This window comes from Chiloscyllium punctatum, chromosome 26, assembly GCF_047496795.1.
Source record: "Chiloscyllium punctatum isolate Juve2018m chromosome 26, sChiPun1.3, whole genome shotgun sequence".
Classification (NCBI taxonomy): Eukaryota; Metazoa; Chordata; class Chondrichthyes; order Orectolobiformes; family Hemiscylliidae; genus Chiloscyllium; species Chiloscyllium punctatum.
The window spans coordinates 42,286,488-42,302,775 of NC_092764.1; the positions used below are offsets into that span (position 1 = coordinate 42,286,488).

Below are 16,288 nucleotides of genomic sequence, written 5' to 3' on the forward strand. Positions count from 1 at the left end.
CAGAGTTAAGATACAAGTAAAATGAAATGAACCTCTATGAGAACAGGCTACAACTTGGTACTGGTTAGTGTACAGGCAGCAGAGCTTTGGATGGGCTCAGATTTGGGAGGCATAAGGTGGAATATCTGTCAGCAGCCCATTGGAATAGCAAAAGTGTGAATTATGGTTGAGGATACTTTTCAAAAGTTGGATTAACATCTTTGGCCTCCTTTTCCAGGGTGCTTTGGAGGTACAGTAAATATGAAAGATATTTCAGGCTGTTTTTTGGATACTGTGCCATTGAACAGTATAAGGTGACAGATGTGCTGTTGATGCAATACTTCTGTTACATATTTCCTTTCAGTTCTTTATAGTGTTAGTTTTTATGAGTTTGCATGAAGTGCAGTGTATTATAATTTATTTTATTTTAATTTATTTTCTAATCGTGGGTGACACAGTGGTTAGTACTGCCACCTCACAGTGCCAGGGACCTGGGTTCAATTCCTGCCTCAGGCGACTGATTGTGTGGAGTTTGGAGGTTCTCCCAGTGTCTGCGTGGGTTTCCTCCGGGTGCTCCAGTTTCCTCCCACAGTCCAAAAATGTGCAGGTTAGGTGAATTGGCCATGCTAAATTGCCCGTAGTGTGAGTTGAAGGAGTAAATGTCGGGGAATAGGTCTGAGTGGGTTGTGCTTCGGCAGGTCGGTGTGGACTTGTTGGGCCGAAGGGCCTGTTTCCACACTGTAAGTAATCTAATCTAATCTCCGTTGTTAATGGCAACACTTTTGGTAACCCACTGAATCACAGAGTGGTGAGCCTATGGAGTTTACACAGAAGGCTGGAGCAAAGTCATTGAATGAATATATTTAAAAAAGGAATTATTTTCTAGTTGCTGAAGGTGTGAAGGAGTATGAGAAGAGTATGGCATTGATGCAGAGGATCAGCCATGATCATGTTGAATGGTGTAATAGGCTCAAATAGGCCTAATCAGCCATACATTATAGTAGCCACTGTGCTGGCTGACCAAACACCAAATTGTACTAATCTCATTTACCCTCATTTGATCCATAGCATACTATGCCCTGCATTTTAAGTGCTCATCCAAATGCTGCTTAAATGTTGCGAGAGTACCTGCCGCCTCCACCCTCTCAGGTAGTGCGTTCTATATTTCTGCAACCTTTGTGGTTTAAAAACGTTTTTTTCCTCAATCACCTCTAAACCACATACTCCTCACCTGAAGTTTACATCCTTTGGTCTTTAGACATTTCTGTCATAGGGTAGGTAGTGGGAATATCTTCCCTGTCTATGCCTGTCATAATTTTGTCTACCTCATACAGATCTTCCTGTACCACCTCAACTCTAGGGTAAACCCAGCCTATCTAGTCTCTCCTCATAACTGAGATTTTTCATTTCAGGCAACATCCTTGTGAATCTCCTCTGATCTTACTCCTGCACTTGTCTTCTGTGTTTCTGAGTTTTATAACACTTGTGCTGTAACCATTACATGGAACTGTTAACCTTAGCTATCTCCTGGTCCAGAATACGTGAAAGCAAATAGTTACATTACACTTAATTGATATTGTTCTGTGCCCCTTGTACATAGGGAGTCCAGAAGCCTTTCACGGAAATAATCAGAGCTAACATTGGAGATGCTCATGCGATGGGACAGCAGCCAATTACATTTCTGAGACAGGTATGTGTACGTGTGAGGGTAAAATAAGTATTATAGTGCTTTCTGAAAGGTTTTCATTTTAAATTCATTTTCTATATGACAAAAACAGGTTTCTCTCAGCCAGGTCCGAATTAGCATTGAAAGTTTCCTGTTTCCAGAATGTGTTTGGATTTCCTTTGTTGTTGCAAATTTGTGTTATTAATCTGGAATGCTTTCTCTTAAATCTGTGGGATGGTGGAGAGGTGAGTGGTTCATCTCTGTTCACGTACTGTTTCTTAGCATAACTATACAACTTCAATAGCCACCTAAAATGTCTTTTTTAATTCTATGTGGAATTTATTTCTGGGTTTTGTACAATATTTCAATGGCTGATCACACGTACAGTATTTATCAGCCAAGCTGAAACCTTGAACACTGGCATCGTTGAGATGAAAGTGGAGCCAGGAACTCCTGGTTGTAGCAGGCTCAGAACCAGGAACAAAGCAGCAGTGGCAGCGGAGCCGGGGACTCTGGGTTGCAGGACGATTGTAGATTCATCAAGGTACCTAGTATTGGTGAGATAGACCTGGGGCAAAGATCTAGGACCTAAAGAGTGGTGACTGCAACGTTGGTGGGTCTGGCGCAGACAGGAGCGAGACAGTGGAGGTGGTGATCTGGCTCAGGACCCATAGTGGAGCTGGTAGAACAAACATTGACTCTCTTTTGGTTGTATCTTTTTTTATTATTAAATTATTTAAAATAGTGCTGGATTGTGGCGACAGTTGAAGCTTTTCACTGTATTTTATTGTATTATTCACTGTAAAATGTAAGTGACAATAAATTGTTCAGTTCAGAAGCAGGTGTAACAAGTAGAATGAGCAATTGAAAGTTTAAAGTGTCAGAAAAATACATATGTGACACTTTCCAAGTCAGAATCTGATGAATTAAAGTCCCATTTCTCCTGTTTATTTTTTAAAAAATGTCTTTATGACCTTTTGTTTTGAGCTCTTTTTGTAACAACTACGCATTTGAAAAGGACCTTTTTTTGTTTGCAACAAATATGAAATATGAAGCATTTCCTGATAATTGTTTACAAAATGCAATGAACGTTTGTAGTTGAGATGTTCAATAAAGTTATGGCTGCAGAAGGTTGCTTATTAATGTTGTTGGCAGAAGAAAAAATATTAGAATGAAATCTGTTTAAATGCTTAATTGGATTGTATTTCTTTCCCAATTTAGGTTGCTGCTCTTTGTACTTATCCAGAACTGCTTGAGAGTCAGCACTTCCCTGCTGATGCAAAGGAGAGAGCCCATCGTATCCTGCTGTACTGTGGGGGTCAAAGTCTAGGTATCTTTGTTGCATCTTCCTTTGTACTTTTGCATTGATATTTAGGATAGTACTGTTCAGCAAAACTGATGCTATAAAAGTGAGTGATAAGTGTAAGATTCTATGGAAGGCGACTAGTGAATCTTCCATGTAAGATTATAACTTAGAATTGTTTCCAAGTTTTCATGTTCCAGTAATGAGGAATAGTGGACATTGTTTCCTCTTCCTCCTCCAATGAAATCATGGTATATGCATAATTGGTTTATTTTGCTGGGACCGGTTCGGTTTTTCCAGAATAGTTTTGTCTGCCTGCTGATCTTAATCAGAATTACCTATTGGGCACACCTTGATGTTATTGGAGTAGTTGCTGATTCAAGACCAAAATAGAATATTTGAAAGTTGAAATAACTTGGGTGGAAAGGCAATTGACCAATGACCTGCAGATAATTTGGAAGGGAAGGTGTGTGTGTGTGTGTTGCCCTCACACAATAGAATGACTTGTGAAGACAGGATAGTTTGCTGTGAGGAATGAAAGAATTGTGATGAGCTTAACACTAATGATAAGCTTTACTCATCATTGTAAAGAGGGGACAGTAAAGATCCAAATAGAAAACATTCTTAAATTTTGACCAGTTGTGATCATCCTTTCAGAGCCCAGTACTCGCTGTTCTATCTACAGCATTTAGTCAACCTTTGAAAAAGCATAGGGAATTAGCCAGCTGGCACAATACCTAGACCAAGCTGCCAATAGAAATTGAAAATATATCAGATGTCAGCTTGTGCCTCATCTGTATTAGTAACTACACCAGAGAGGTTGAGTAATACACATAGCCAAAAGTCCAGCACTTCTGGAAAGTTTGTAATTTTAATGAAATGTTAAACTGCAATATTTATCATCTATATATATAAATATATTTTTTTTTGTCAGGTTCCTACAGTGCAAGCCAGGGTCTAGATTGTATACGTCAAGATGTTGCTAAGTACATAGAGACAAGGGATGGAGGAGTTCCTGCAGAATCTGATAATATTTACATTACCACAGGAGCAAGTGATGGAATAACTGTACGTAAAGTCGTGGCTCATTTGGTTAAAAACTTGACTGGTTGCCACTGTTGAATTGTGGCATGAAATATGTTTGGAATTGCTCTATATTTGAATAGCTTTAATGCTTATCATTCTGAATTACCTGCCTCTCCATTTTTTTATTTTATAGACCATTATGAAACTTCTGGTGGCTGGAGAAGGGCGAATGCGGACTGGAGTGATGATTCCAATCCCACAGTATCCCCTATACTCAGCAGTCATCTCTGAGCTAGGAGCCATCCAAATCAACTACTACCTGGATGAAGAAAATGGCTGGGCTCTTGATAAAAATGAACTGAAAAGAAACCTGAATGCAGCTAGGGAATATTGCAATCCCAAGGTTCTTTGTATTATTAACCCAGGAAACCCAACGGGTACTTTAACTATTTCAAAAATAGACATTTGTGTACTCTTGAAAAGCTAGTCTTTAGCAAATGTTAGGCACTCATTGAATTGTTGTAATGGTAAAGAAAATATTTAAAAGTCCATTTTAGCAAAGGAATTAATATTGTTACAGGTATAAGTAAGGCACACTTCATTTCAGTAATGCAACTTTTCATTTATCGTGGTAATGTGACTCAGTTGCAGCACTCCTGCCTCTTGTGTCTGGATGCACATAATCTTCACTGGCACTTCAGTGCAGTACTGAGAGAATGCTGCACTGTTGACCTATTCAGGTGACACTAAACCAAGTCCCATTTTATTCTTTCAAATTGATGTCAAGAATCCCATGGCCTTATTTAAGGGAAATATACTGAGTTCTTTGATGCCCTGGCTAATGTTCCTCCTTCAATCAATCATATTATCTATCCATAGATTATTATTTGTCTTTGTGTGCCATTTACCTGTATAATTGGACATTACAAAATGTACTACATTATCTCCGGGAATTATTGGATTGCCCTGAGATGTCAGAGGTGCCACGGTAATGCAGTTTTTAACAAAGTCAATCCCAGACGTTATAGTTGTTTATCTTGTACCAAGGCATATGGATTTACCAGTGATTATTATTTTATTACCATCTATAGCCCACTCAAAATGAAATTGTATTATTGCAAATTCATTCTGAATTCTGCCATAATGTGAGGTACCCTGGATGCATAAATATTTTTCTTGGGTGAAGCACCTTTTGGGGTTGAAAGTAACCATGGGAATAAGGGATTGGGTCAAATATGTAAAATCACAAAATAGTTTTCAACCCACTGTCTATATCTTTTTTTTTGTGGCAGTGGTTTTCAAGCTATATTTAAATTGCCCATAGTGTTAGGTGCATTAGTCAGGGGTAAATATAGGTTAGGGGAACGGGTCTGGGTGGGTTACCCCCCTCCAGGGTCACTCTGGACTTATTGGGCCAAATGGCCCATTTCCATCCTGTAGGGAATCTAATCTAACAATCGATAAATAAGACCAGAATAGTCAGCCATAAAATGCTAATACATTTTTATGTGCTCCTTGTGAGTTAGAGAGAGTCTACCAATTGTGCTGATTGTGGTTGTCCTCATTGCTGTGTTTCATTCTGTCTCCTCCCCACGATTAATGTTCCATCTTTCCCTCCTTCCTCCTAAATTGGAGATGGCTACCGTCGTTCCTATTCAATAGCTAGCCTCTTAATCTGGTTAATTGCCAGGCAGAAAATAGTGGGGAGTAGAAAATATGGAAGAGAAAAGGTAAGAGGTCCTGCTGTTTAGATTTTGTAGGACCTACATTGCTGCCCTTCTACTCTTCCCCCCCCCCCCCGCCACCGCCAACAAAATATCAGTACCCTTGACTTTGTGCAAAACTCCATCTAGTGACTAATTTGAGAATTACAGTAATGCACTCGATGTAAGTAAGGAATTAAATGATGGCTGTCTCCTGATACCTGAAGGTTCACATTATAGAGTCATAGAAATGTACAGCACGGAAACAGACCCTTTGGTCCAACTCATTCATGCCGACCAGAATTCCCAACCCAATCTAGTCCCACCTGCCAGCACCTGGCCCATTGCACATATATAAAGTATTCCGCAATCACACTTTGAAATGCACTGCTGTTTACAAACACAATTGTGCCAAATAAGTATAATAAATGAGTGAATGGGATGCAATGTTGTCACTAGCTATACTGGCAAGAGTGCTGCACATGTGTTTTGCACATGAGTGCTGAGACCATTTTGGGAGTATTAGAAAACCTTCTCTTAAATAATCAGATACTGGTGCAGCACCCCTGTCTTAGTGTTTAAACTTTTGTAAGAAGTGATGGGTCAAGCTGCCTGAAAGAGGAAAGCAATTCTGAAATGGAATTGCACAAAATTAGTTTTAATATAAGTAGCTTTTTGTTTTAATCACAGGCCAAGTACAAAGCAGAAAAGGTATTGAGGATGTAATTCGTTTTGCTTATGAGGAAAAACTCTTTGTTCTGGCTGATGAGGTAAGACAAACTTTGTTAGCTTACTTTTGTTTTCACATTGTTTGATAGTTAAAACCTTGTGATTTTGGGAGAGTGTCGTATTCCCAGTCATGGATTGTTTAGCCTCCGAAAATAAAGTAGGCTTGGATGTTTATTTTCTCTATCCTAGGTATACCAGGAAAACGTGTATTCTGAGGACTGTAAATTTTACTCATTCAAGAAGGTGTTGTATGAGATGGGTCCGGAGTACTTCAATACAGTGGAATTGGTCTCATTTCATTCTACATCCAAAGGATACACAGGAGAGTAGGTATTTCTGTTCTGCTCAATGTAATCTTACTTGTGTGCAGTTTTTGTTTAAATTTGTAAACTTCACTTCAGGAGTTTTAAATGATACTGCATTTATTAGTTAATTCTTTTGTAGGGATAAATTTTAATCTGGTCAGAGTAGCCAGTAAAGAAGGCACAGTCTTAAAATTAGACCCATGTTATTTAGATGTGAAATCAGGAAACACTTACTCACAAAAGGTAGTGAAAATCTGGAATTCCTTTAGCTAAAGGACTATAGATGTTGAGTCAAATTGAATTTTGCTCAAATTTCATGTTTATTATAAGATCATCAAAAATTGGCTATTTGGCCCCTCAAGCCTGCCCTGCCATTCAATAAGATCATGACTGACCTATCCATGTCTCCTTTCTCTTGCTGTCATCTTTATAGCTCTCAACTTCACTATTTCAAAAATGTTTCAGCTCTCTAGTTTCAACAAGAGTCTGGGGTAGATAATTCTGGACATTCGCTACTCTCAAAAAAAAAAAAAAAAAATCCTTTGTATCTCTGTCCCCTAATTTGAGACTCCCCAACTCGTGGAAACAACATCTAATCTGGAAAGCCTACTCCGAATCTAGAATGTTTCAATAAGATTAGCTCCTCTAATTCTTCTTAATTATTTTTATTTACTCATGAGTGTAGCTTGCTGAGCAGCATTTATTGCCTATCCCTAGGCTGCCTGTCAAAAAGTAGTGGTAAGCTGCTGCCTTGAACCAATGCAGTCTATGTGCTGCAGCTTGACCCACAATGCCCTGAGGGAAAGAACTCCAGGATTTTGACCCAGTTACAGTGCAGGAACGGCAACACGTTTCCAGTTCAGGATGGTGAGTGGCTTGGAGGGGAACTTGCAGGTGGTGGTCTACCCATGTATAGAACATAGAACATAGAAGAATACAGCGCAGTACAGGCCCTTCGGCCCTCGATGTTGCGCCGATCAAAGCCCACCTAACCTACACTAACCCACTATCCTCCATATACCTATCCAATGCCCGCTTAAATACCCATAAAGAGGGAGAGTCCACTACTGCTACTGGCAGGGCATTCCATGAACTTACGACTCGCTGAGTGAAGAACCTACCCCTAACATCAGTCCTATATCTACCCCCCCCTTAATTTAAAGCTATGCCCCCTTGTAATAGCTGACTCCATACGTGGAAAAAGGTTCTCACTGTCAACCCTATCTAACCTCCTAATCATCTTGTACACCTCTATCAAATCACCCCTAAACCTCCTTTTCTCCAATGAAAACAACCCCAAGTGCCTCAGCCTTTCCTCATAGGATCTTCCTACCATACCAGGCAACATCCTGGTAAACTTCCTCTGCACCCGTTCCAGTGCCTCCACATCCTTCCTATAGTATGGCGACCAAAACTGCACACAATATTCCAGATGCGGCCGCACCAGAGTCTTATACAACTGCAGCATGATCTCAGGACTCCGGAACTCAATTCCTCTACCAATAAAAGCCAGTACGCCATATGCCTTCTTCACTGCACTATTTACCTGGGTGGCAACTTTCAGAGATCTGTGTACATGGACACCAAGATCCCTCTGCTCTTCCACACTACCAAGTAGTCTACCATTAGCCCAGTAATCCATCTTTTTATTACTCTTACCAAAGTGAATCACTTCACACTTAGCTACATTGAACTCCATTTGCCACCTTTCTGCCCAGCTCTGCAGCTTCTCTATATCCCGCTGTAACCTGCCATATCCTTCCTCACTGTCTACAACTCCTCCGACTTTCGTATCATCCGCAAACTTGCTCACCCAACCTTCTAACCCTTCCTCCAGGTCATTTATAAAAATGACAAACAGCAATGGTCCCAAAACAGATCCTTGCGGAACACCGCTAGTGACGGCACTCCAAGATGAACCTTTGCCATCAACTACTACCCTCTGTCTTCTTCCAGAGAGCCAATTCCTAATCCAAACCTCCAACTCACCCTCAATGCCATATCTCTGTATTTTCTGCAGTAGCCTACCATGGGGGACCTTATCAAATGCCTTACTAAAATCCATATATACCACATCTGCCGCTTTCCCCTCATCTACCTCCTTAGTCACCTTCTCAAAGAATTCAATAAGGTTTTTGAGGCACGACCTGCCCTTCACAAAACCATGCTGACTATCCTTGATCACATCATTCTTATCCAGATGTGCATAAATCCTATCCCTTACAATTCTCTCTAAGACTTTGCCCACAACAGAAGTGAGACTCACTGGCCTATAGTTACTAGGATTATCCCTACTCCCCTTCTTGAACAAGGGAACCACGTTTGCTAGCCTCCAGTCCTCTGGCACTACTCCTGTCGACAAAGAGGACACAAAAATCAAGGCCAATGGCTCTGCAATCTCCTCCCTTGCTTCCCAGAGAATCCTAGGATAAATGCCATCAGGCCCAGGGGACTTATCTATTTTCACCCTTGCCAGAATTTCCAACACCTCTTCTCTACATATCTCAAAGCCATCCATTCTACATATTCGTGCCTCAGTATTCATATCGACAACAATGTCCTGTTCCTGAGTGAATACTGACGAAAAGTATTCATTCAGCGCCTCCCCAATCTCTTCAGCCTCCACACGCAACTTCCCATTACTATCCTTGATTGGACCTATTCCTTCCCTAGTCATTCTTTTATTCCTAACATACCTATAGAAAGCCTTAGGGTTTTCCCTAATCCTACCCACTAAGGACCTTTCATGTCCCCTCCTTGCTGCTCTTAGCTCTCTCTTCAGGTCCTTCCGGGCTATCTTATAACTCTCAATCGCCCCTATTGAACCTTCACGCCTCATCTTTACAAAGGCCGCCCTCTTCCATTTAACAAGGGATTCCAACTCCTTATTAAACCACGGCTCCCTCACACGACCCTTTCCTCCCTGCCTGATAGGTACGTACTTATCAAGGACACTCAATAGTTGCTCCTTGAACAAGTTCCACATATCAATTACGCTCTTGCCTTGGAATCTACTTTTCCAATCCACACATCCTAAATCATGCCTCAACGCATCATAATTTCCCTGCCCCCAGCTATAACTCTTGCCCTGTAGTACACACTTATCCCTCTCCATCACTAGAGTAAAAATCACCAAATTGTGGTCACTGTCCCCAAAGTGCTCACCTACCTCTAGTTCTAATACCTGGCCTGGTTCGTTACCCAGAACCAAATCCAGTATGGCCTCACCTCTTGTTGGCTTATCTACATATTGTGTCAGGAAACTCTCCTGCACACATTGCACAAACACTGACCCATCTAACGAACTTGAGCTATAGCTTTCCCAATCAATATCAGGAAAGTTAAAGTCTCCCATAACAATCACCCTATTACTGTCACTCTTCTCCTGAATCATCTTCGCAATCCTTTCTTCAACGATTCTAGGACTATTAGGAGGCCTGTAAAAGACTCCTAACAGGGTGACCTCACCTCTCCTATTCCTAACCTCAACCCAAACTACCTCAGATGGCAAATCTTCGTCCATCTTCCTTTCCACCGCTGTATCTCCTGCCCTTGTCCTTCTTTTTATGGAAGTGTCTGTGGGTTTGGAAGGTGCTATCTAAGGATCTTTGGTGAATTTCTGTCGTGCATCTTATAGATTATACACACAGCTGCTGTTGAGTATCCATGATGGAGAGAGTGGATGCGTTGTTAATCAAGCAGGCTACTTTGTCCTGGATCATGTCAAGTTTCTTGAGTGTTATTGGAGCTGCACTCATCAAGGCAATGGGGAGAATATTGTCACACTCCTGATTTGTGCCTTGTACATGGTTGACAGACTTTGGAGTCATGAGGTGAATTACTCGCTGCAGTATTCCTAGCCTTTGACCTGACCTTGTAGCCACTGTGTTCTGTGGTGAATCCAGTTGAGTTCCTGTTCAATGATATTGGATTTTGATAATGGGGGACTCGGTGATGGTAATACCACTGAATACCAAGTAGCAGTAGATAGACTGTCTCCTGTTGGAGACGGTCATTGTCTGGCATTTTTGTGGTGCGAATGTTATTCAGCACTTGTCATCCCAAGCCTGGATATTGTCCAGATCTTGTTGCATTTGAATGTGGGTTTGTTTCAATATCTGAGGAGTGCTGGAATGGTGCTGAATGTTGTATAGTCATTGGCTAGCAACCTCAGTTCTGAGGGAGGGAGGGTCTTGGATGAAGGAGTTGAACATGTTTGAGACAAGGACACCACCCTAAAGAACTCCTGCAGAGATATCCTCGAACTACCATTTTCCTATGCATCAGGTGTGACTGCAACCAGCGGAGAGTTTGTCCGCTGATTCCCATTGAATCTAGTTCTGCTCTGGTTCCTTGATACCACACTCAGTCAATGCAGCCTTGATGTCAAAGGTTGACTCACTCACCTCACATCTGGATTTCAGCTCTGTTGTCAGTGTTTGAACCAAGGCTGTAATGAAGTCAGGAGCTAAGTGATCTTGGCAAACCCCAACTGAACATCAGTGAGCCAGTTAATGAATGAAATCCCATTAATAGCTAAAAGTCTATCTTGTTGAGCCATACTTGGTAAGTCAATCCCTTCATCCCAGGAATCAGCCTAGTGAATTTCTTGATTTGCCTTCAGTGCCTTAATATCCTTATTTAAATATGGTGACCAACTGTACACCGTACTCTGGCTCCTGATTAATGCACTGTAATGTTGTAACAAGTCTTCCCTGTTTTTGAACTCAAGTAGCAATAAAGTTCAACATTATTTTTGCTATCTAATTACTTGCTGCACCTGAATGTTAATGTTTTGTCTTTCATGCACAAGAACACCCTGATGCCTCTCAACATTTTGATTCTTACTATTAGCTGTCTGCTTTCTGACTCTCTGCCTTCCTCCTTGAACAAGTAGTACATTAGCAGTTTTCCAATATGTTGGAACACTCCTGGAATTTAATGAGTTCTGGAATATTTTGATCAATATCTGCATTATCTCTTGAGCCACAGTCTTTAACTCCTTGGATGCTGACCATCCGGTCCTGTTCATTTATCAAATAATTTGACCCTTGTGATAGAAACTGTTGCACGATCTTTCTTCCCATTGGCACCTTAGTTATCCATTATATTTGGTGTTTGTAGTATTTTCTACTGTGAAGACTGATGCAGATAATTAAACTTATTGGTTCCCTGTTCCCCTTTTCAATTCTTCCATCACATCATCTCCGTCACTTTGAACTACTCCTTTTCTTTTTTTTTAATATACTGTGGATGTTCTTGCTGTTTGATTTCATAATTCTTGTCAATTTAGTTTCATCATCAACTTTCTCCCTCTTTATTAGCTACTGATTCACACAGCTATTTCCTTTTGATAAAAAAAAATCAATCCTCAACTAGCATTAGTTTTCTTCACTTTGTCTGGGCTTTTGAATTGGATATTCTCCTTGGCAACCTTTTGTTAGCACAGATGTTTCATCCTTCTTGCTGAGTCATTTTCGACTAGAATGATTTATTTGCTGTGCGTTTTGAAATATCTACTTTGATATCTGCGTCTGCTACTGCTTGTATGCTGATTTTACCCTTTGTCTATTCTCCTAGCTAATTTTAGACAATTGTGTCTTCATACCTCTATAATTGTCTTTATTTAATTTAAAGGCACTGATTTGAGACCTGAGTGGCTCTGCCTGAATTGAATTTGAAATTTTATTATGTAAGCATTTATCAACTTTTTGGTCAGTTGCTGCTGTTCTTTGGTTGTACATGTTAAGCATCAATTTCATAAATGCTGTTTGGTCTCTTTCACTTTACCATTATTATTTTAACACCTTGAATTAATATGCTTTTGCACTTCCTTCCTCTTTGACATGCAATAATTTCCATTTGACCATATTAACTTCCTTCCATTTTTCTGCAAATATAATATTTCTAGTTCCTTTGTAATCTGTCCACACTGAGCTGTTTTAATTTAGGAATCTTTATGCGAATTAAATCAAATTAATAATTTGATCTAAACTCTCTGTTCTGCTCCCAGTATTAGGGCCTTAGAGCACCGGACATGGTATTCTCCCTCATTGACATGACTGCTGCGAAGAGTTCCTCTTGTTTGCAACCCTTTAGCTAATTTCTTATCCATCACTAAATTTTATTCTGGATTTTTGACCTTAACCACACTTCAGGCAAAACATGACTTGTGTGCCTATATTTATGGAATCTTGTACCTTTTGTGCTTTGTATTCACACATAATTGGGATTAATCAAAATTTATCCCTTGCATTGTTTTTTTTTTAACTATTTAAACTCTACAAGTCAACCTTGATCTCTTATCAGTTCAAGAGTGTGGTGCTGGAAAAGCACAGCTGGTTAGGCAGTATCCAAGGAGCAGGAGAGTCGATGTTTTGAGCAGAAGCTCTTCACCACACTTTTCAACTTTCATCTCCAGAATCTACAGTCCTCACTTTCTTAAAGTTGATCTCTTTTCATTACAGTAATCCCACATTGGCCAGGATATTTTGCTCATTTCCTCTTTATGAATATGAAGAGAAAAATACTTCAACTATTTGTGGTAACCTTGCTCAGTTTTTAGCTAATTTGGCTTTCTTATCATTTGTTTTGAAAGTTTATGAAGGGCATTTACCCAAAATGTCGATTTTGCTGCTCCTTGGATGCTGCCTGAAATGCTGTGCTCTTCCAGCACCACTAATCCAAAATCTGGTTTCCAGCATCTGCAGTCATTGTTTTTACCTATAGATTTGCAAAGGCAAAGCAAAACCATTATAAAATCTATCATTATTGATTTGGGTATTACAAAATTTTTTCCATTTTTTGTATTTTTAAAACTATCCATTTAGCCGCTACTGTGTTATGGCATGAGCCCAAAGAGTTTGTCTTAATCATTCTATCATTTCATTGAATGTAACTTATGTATGATCCTTCATATTGCGGCTGATATTTTTGTATAATTGAACACACAATATTTGCAGTTACTATGCTGAGGAGCACTACAATTTCTGCTGACATGGATGAATGTCAATGAATTGTTAACAAATACCACATTGGAAGAAAAACACTCATAGTACTGAAGTGAATAAGTCATGAAACAAATGTGTGTTCTGTTAACCAACCCTGAAAACTGAAATAACTGCTTAATTTGAAGTCCCTAATCACAATAATTCTTCTATATCTGTATGTCCTTTTTTTAATCTGTTCATTGTGAAATTTGTATTCCATATGCTGACTTTATAATCTACTTTTAGTGTCAGTTTGGATTTCTTAGTTTAAGTTTTTCAAATCGAAAATAACATCTTTGGAGTAAATAATAGATTCTTCTCATGAACATGTTGACTTGTTTTGTGTGGTTCCAGTGGGACTCGTTAATCTCTGTAGGCTATTTGGATATGGAGAGCATAACAGCACAACATAATCTGATCATGCCTTCACCTGACTTCCATGTGGTTGTTGTCAGGTGAACCCAACTTAAAAATGCATGAGCATAAACCCCATCCTCATGTAGAAATTATCTTTCTCTTCAGGTTCAACAGTTGCCTTAAAATGTTCAACTTATTCGACAGTAATGTAGCAGATTATCCTGAAGATTTCAAATCCTGTATTTCACAAGTGATTCATGTAGTCTGTAACAATATAGTTTTGACTCAGTTATTTGTGCTGTTTCTGTATGATTATTGGAAAATTGCACAGCTAAAACTAACAGTCAGAAGATATAACTTAATTGTCTCATATTTTAGGTGTGGATTCAGAGGTGGCTATATGGAAGTTATTAACATGGACCCTGAGGTTAAGGCTCAGCTTGAGAAGCTATTATCAGTTCGACTGTGCTCCCCTGTCCCAGGACAAGTTGCCATGGATGTTGTGGTAAATCCGCCAAAGCCTGGAGAAGAATCTTATAAGCTGTTTACATTGGTTAGTCAGTTTTATGGTTCCAGTTGAATTGATGGTGTTGTTTCTCCATCACAAATGATTTAGTCTTATTGTTGTGCATTTTACTCCATCTGCTTATATTACTGCTTCAATGTTATGTTATGTGTGTTTTAACTATGAGGATTTGCCAACAATTTCACTAACATTAGTAATTTTTCTGGAATAAGGAATTATTTATCTGTGCTACTTTCACATCTGACAGTATGTGAAGTGCATGTAAACAAAGTTGTCATCAGTACTGAGGACCTGCACAATTAACTACAGTCTTGCCAATGTTTCTAAATACACTGTCTGCTTCCACACTCTAAACTCCAAAATACTACATATTGAATGCTTCTAGCCGTCTTCCCTCTTGTCCCCTAAAATGCTCTGGAAAGTACTGGTTATTCAGTCACTGAACTTCCCAGTCCAATAATGAAGTTGATTCAGCCAACAGTAACAGTTTCAATATAAGCAACACATGATTAACTGATTCCCAGCTACAATAAGAAAGAAAACATCTTGAGGTTTATAATCTGAAACTTCACTATCATATAACACATATAAAATGTCTTTTAATGGGAATTGCAGACAGTTTTAGCTACTTATCTCCTTTGCGTACATCTGCATCTAAAGTTTTTTCAGTCCTTACTGTAAATATTGGCCAACATATTAGATTTAGGACTAATTTAAATGTTCTGTATTTGTAGGCGTGTTTGATGTACAGGCACAAGATATTATGTTGTCTCCATTGATGTATAAATGTGCTACATTGTTATTTTTAATAAGGTGTGTTTGTTTAACATGCAGGAAAAGATGAAGGTATTGCATGACCTCGCTGAGAAAGCTAAGTTAACAGAGGATGTCTTGAATACAATTCCTGGAATGCACTGTAACCCTCTGCAAGGTGCTCTATATGCATTTCCAAGAATATTCATTCCTTCCAAAGCAATCAAAGAAGCTGAGGTTTGTAATTCCAGAACTGAAAGCATACATAATCTGGTTCTATATTTTGCAGATCATAATGACTATTTAAGTTTTATATAATTTTGGAAAGGGACTTCACCTTTTCTTTTCCTATTTGGCAATCATTTCTTTGACTGTGATTTTGGAGATTTGTGGCTCAGGTTGTAAGTTTGCTCACTGAGCTGGTAGATTTGTTCTTGGACATTTCATCACCTTGCTAGGTAACATGCGATAAAGTGCTGGTGTTCTGTCCCACTTGCTATTTATTTGTCTTGGTCTGTTGTGGTGGGTGCCGTCACTTCTGGTTCTTTTTCTGAGAGGTTGGTAAATAGGGTCCAAATTGATGTGTTTGTTAACAGAGTTCCGGTTTGAATGCCAGGCCTCTAGGAATTTCTGTGCATGTCTTTGTTTAATGTGTCCCAGGATGGATGGATGTCCCAGTTGAACTGGTGTCCCTGTTTGTTTGTGTGGAGATACCAGTGATAGTTGGTCATGTCTTTTAGTGGCTAGTTGGTGCCCATGTCCTGGTGGCTACCTTCCTGCCCGTCAGTCCAATGTAATGTTTGTTGCAGTCCTTGCAGAATACTTTGTATATGCCGTTTTGTTTTGCTCATTGTTGGTATGGGGTCCTTTTAAATTCATCAGGAGCTGTTTCAGTGTGGTGGTAGGTTCGTGAGCTACCATGGTGCCTCGGGGCCAGAGTAGTCTGGTTGTC

At 39.6% G+C, this 16,288-nt stretch overlaps 1 protein-coding gene across 1 annotated transcript in view; it reads left to right on the forward strand.

Annotated features, from left to right (window-relative positions):
• The window catches only part of gpt2 (glutamic pyruvate transaminase (alanine aminotransferase) 2), a 35,259-nt gene that overhangs the window by 13,060 nt on the left and 5,911 nt on the right, over positions 1 to 16,288 (forward strand). Inside the window, exons 2-9 of the mRNA XM_072596230.1 lie at positions 1,580 to 1,669; positions 2,867 to 2,975; positions 3,883 to 4,016; positions 4,168 to 4,411; positions 6,368 to 6,447; positions 6,596 to 6,732; positions 14,436 to 14,610; positions 15,418 to 15,573. Coding sequence (XP_072452331.1) covers positions 1,580 to 1,669; positions 2,867 to 2,975; positions 3,883 to 4,016; positions 4,168 to 4,411; positions 6,368 to 6,447; positions 6,596 to 6,732; positions 14,436 to 14,610; positions 15,418 to 15,573 — 1,125 coding nt within the window. The remainder of the gene's footprint in view (positions 1 to 1,579; positions 1,670 to 2,866; positions 2,976 to 3,882; positions 4,017 to 4,167; positions 4,412 to 6,367; positions 6,448 to 6,595; positions 6,733 to 14,435; positions 14,611 to 15,417; positions 15,574 to 16,288) is intronic.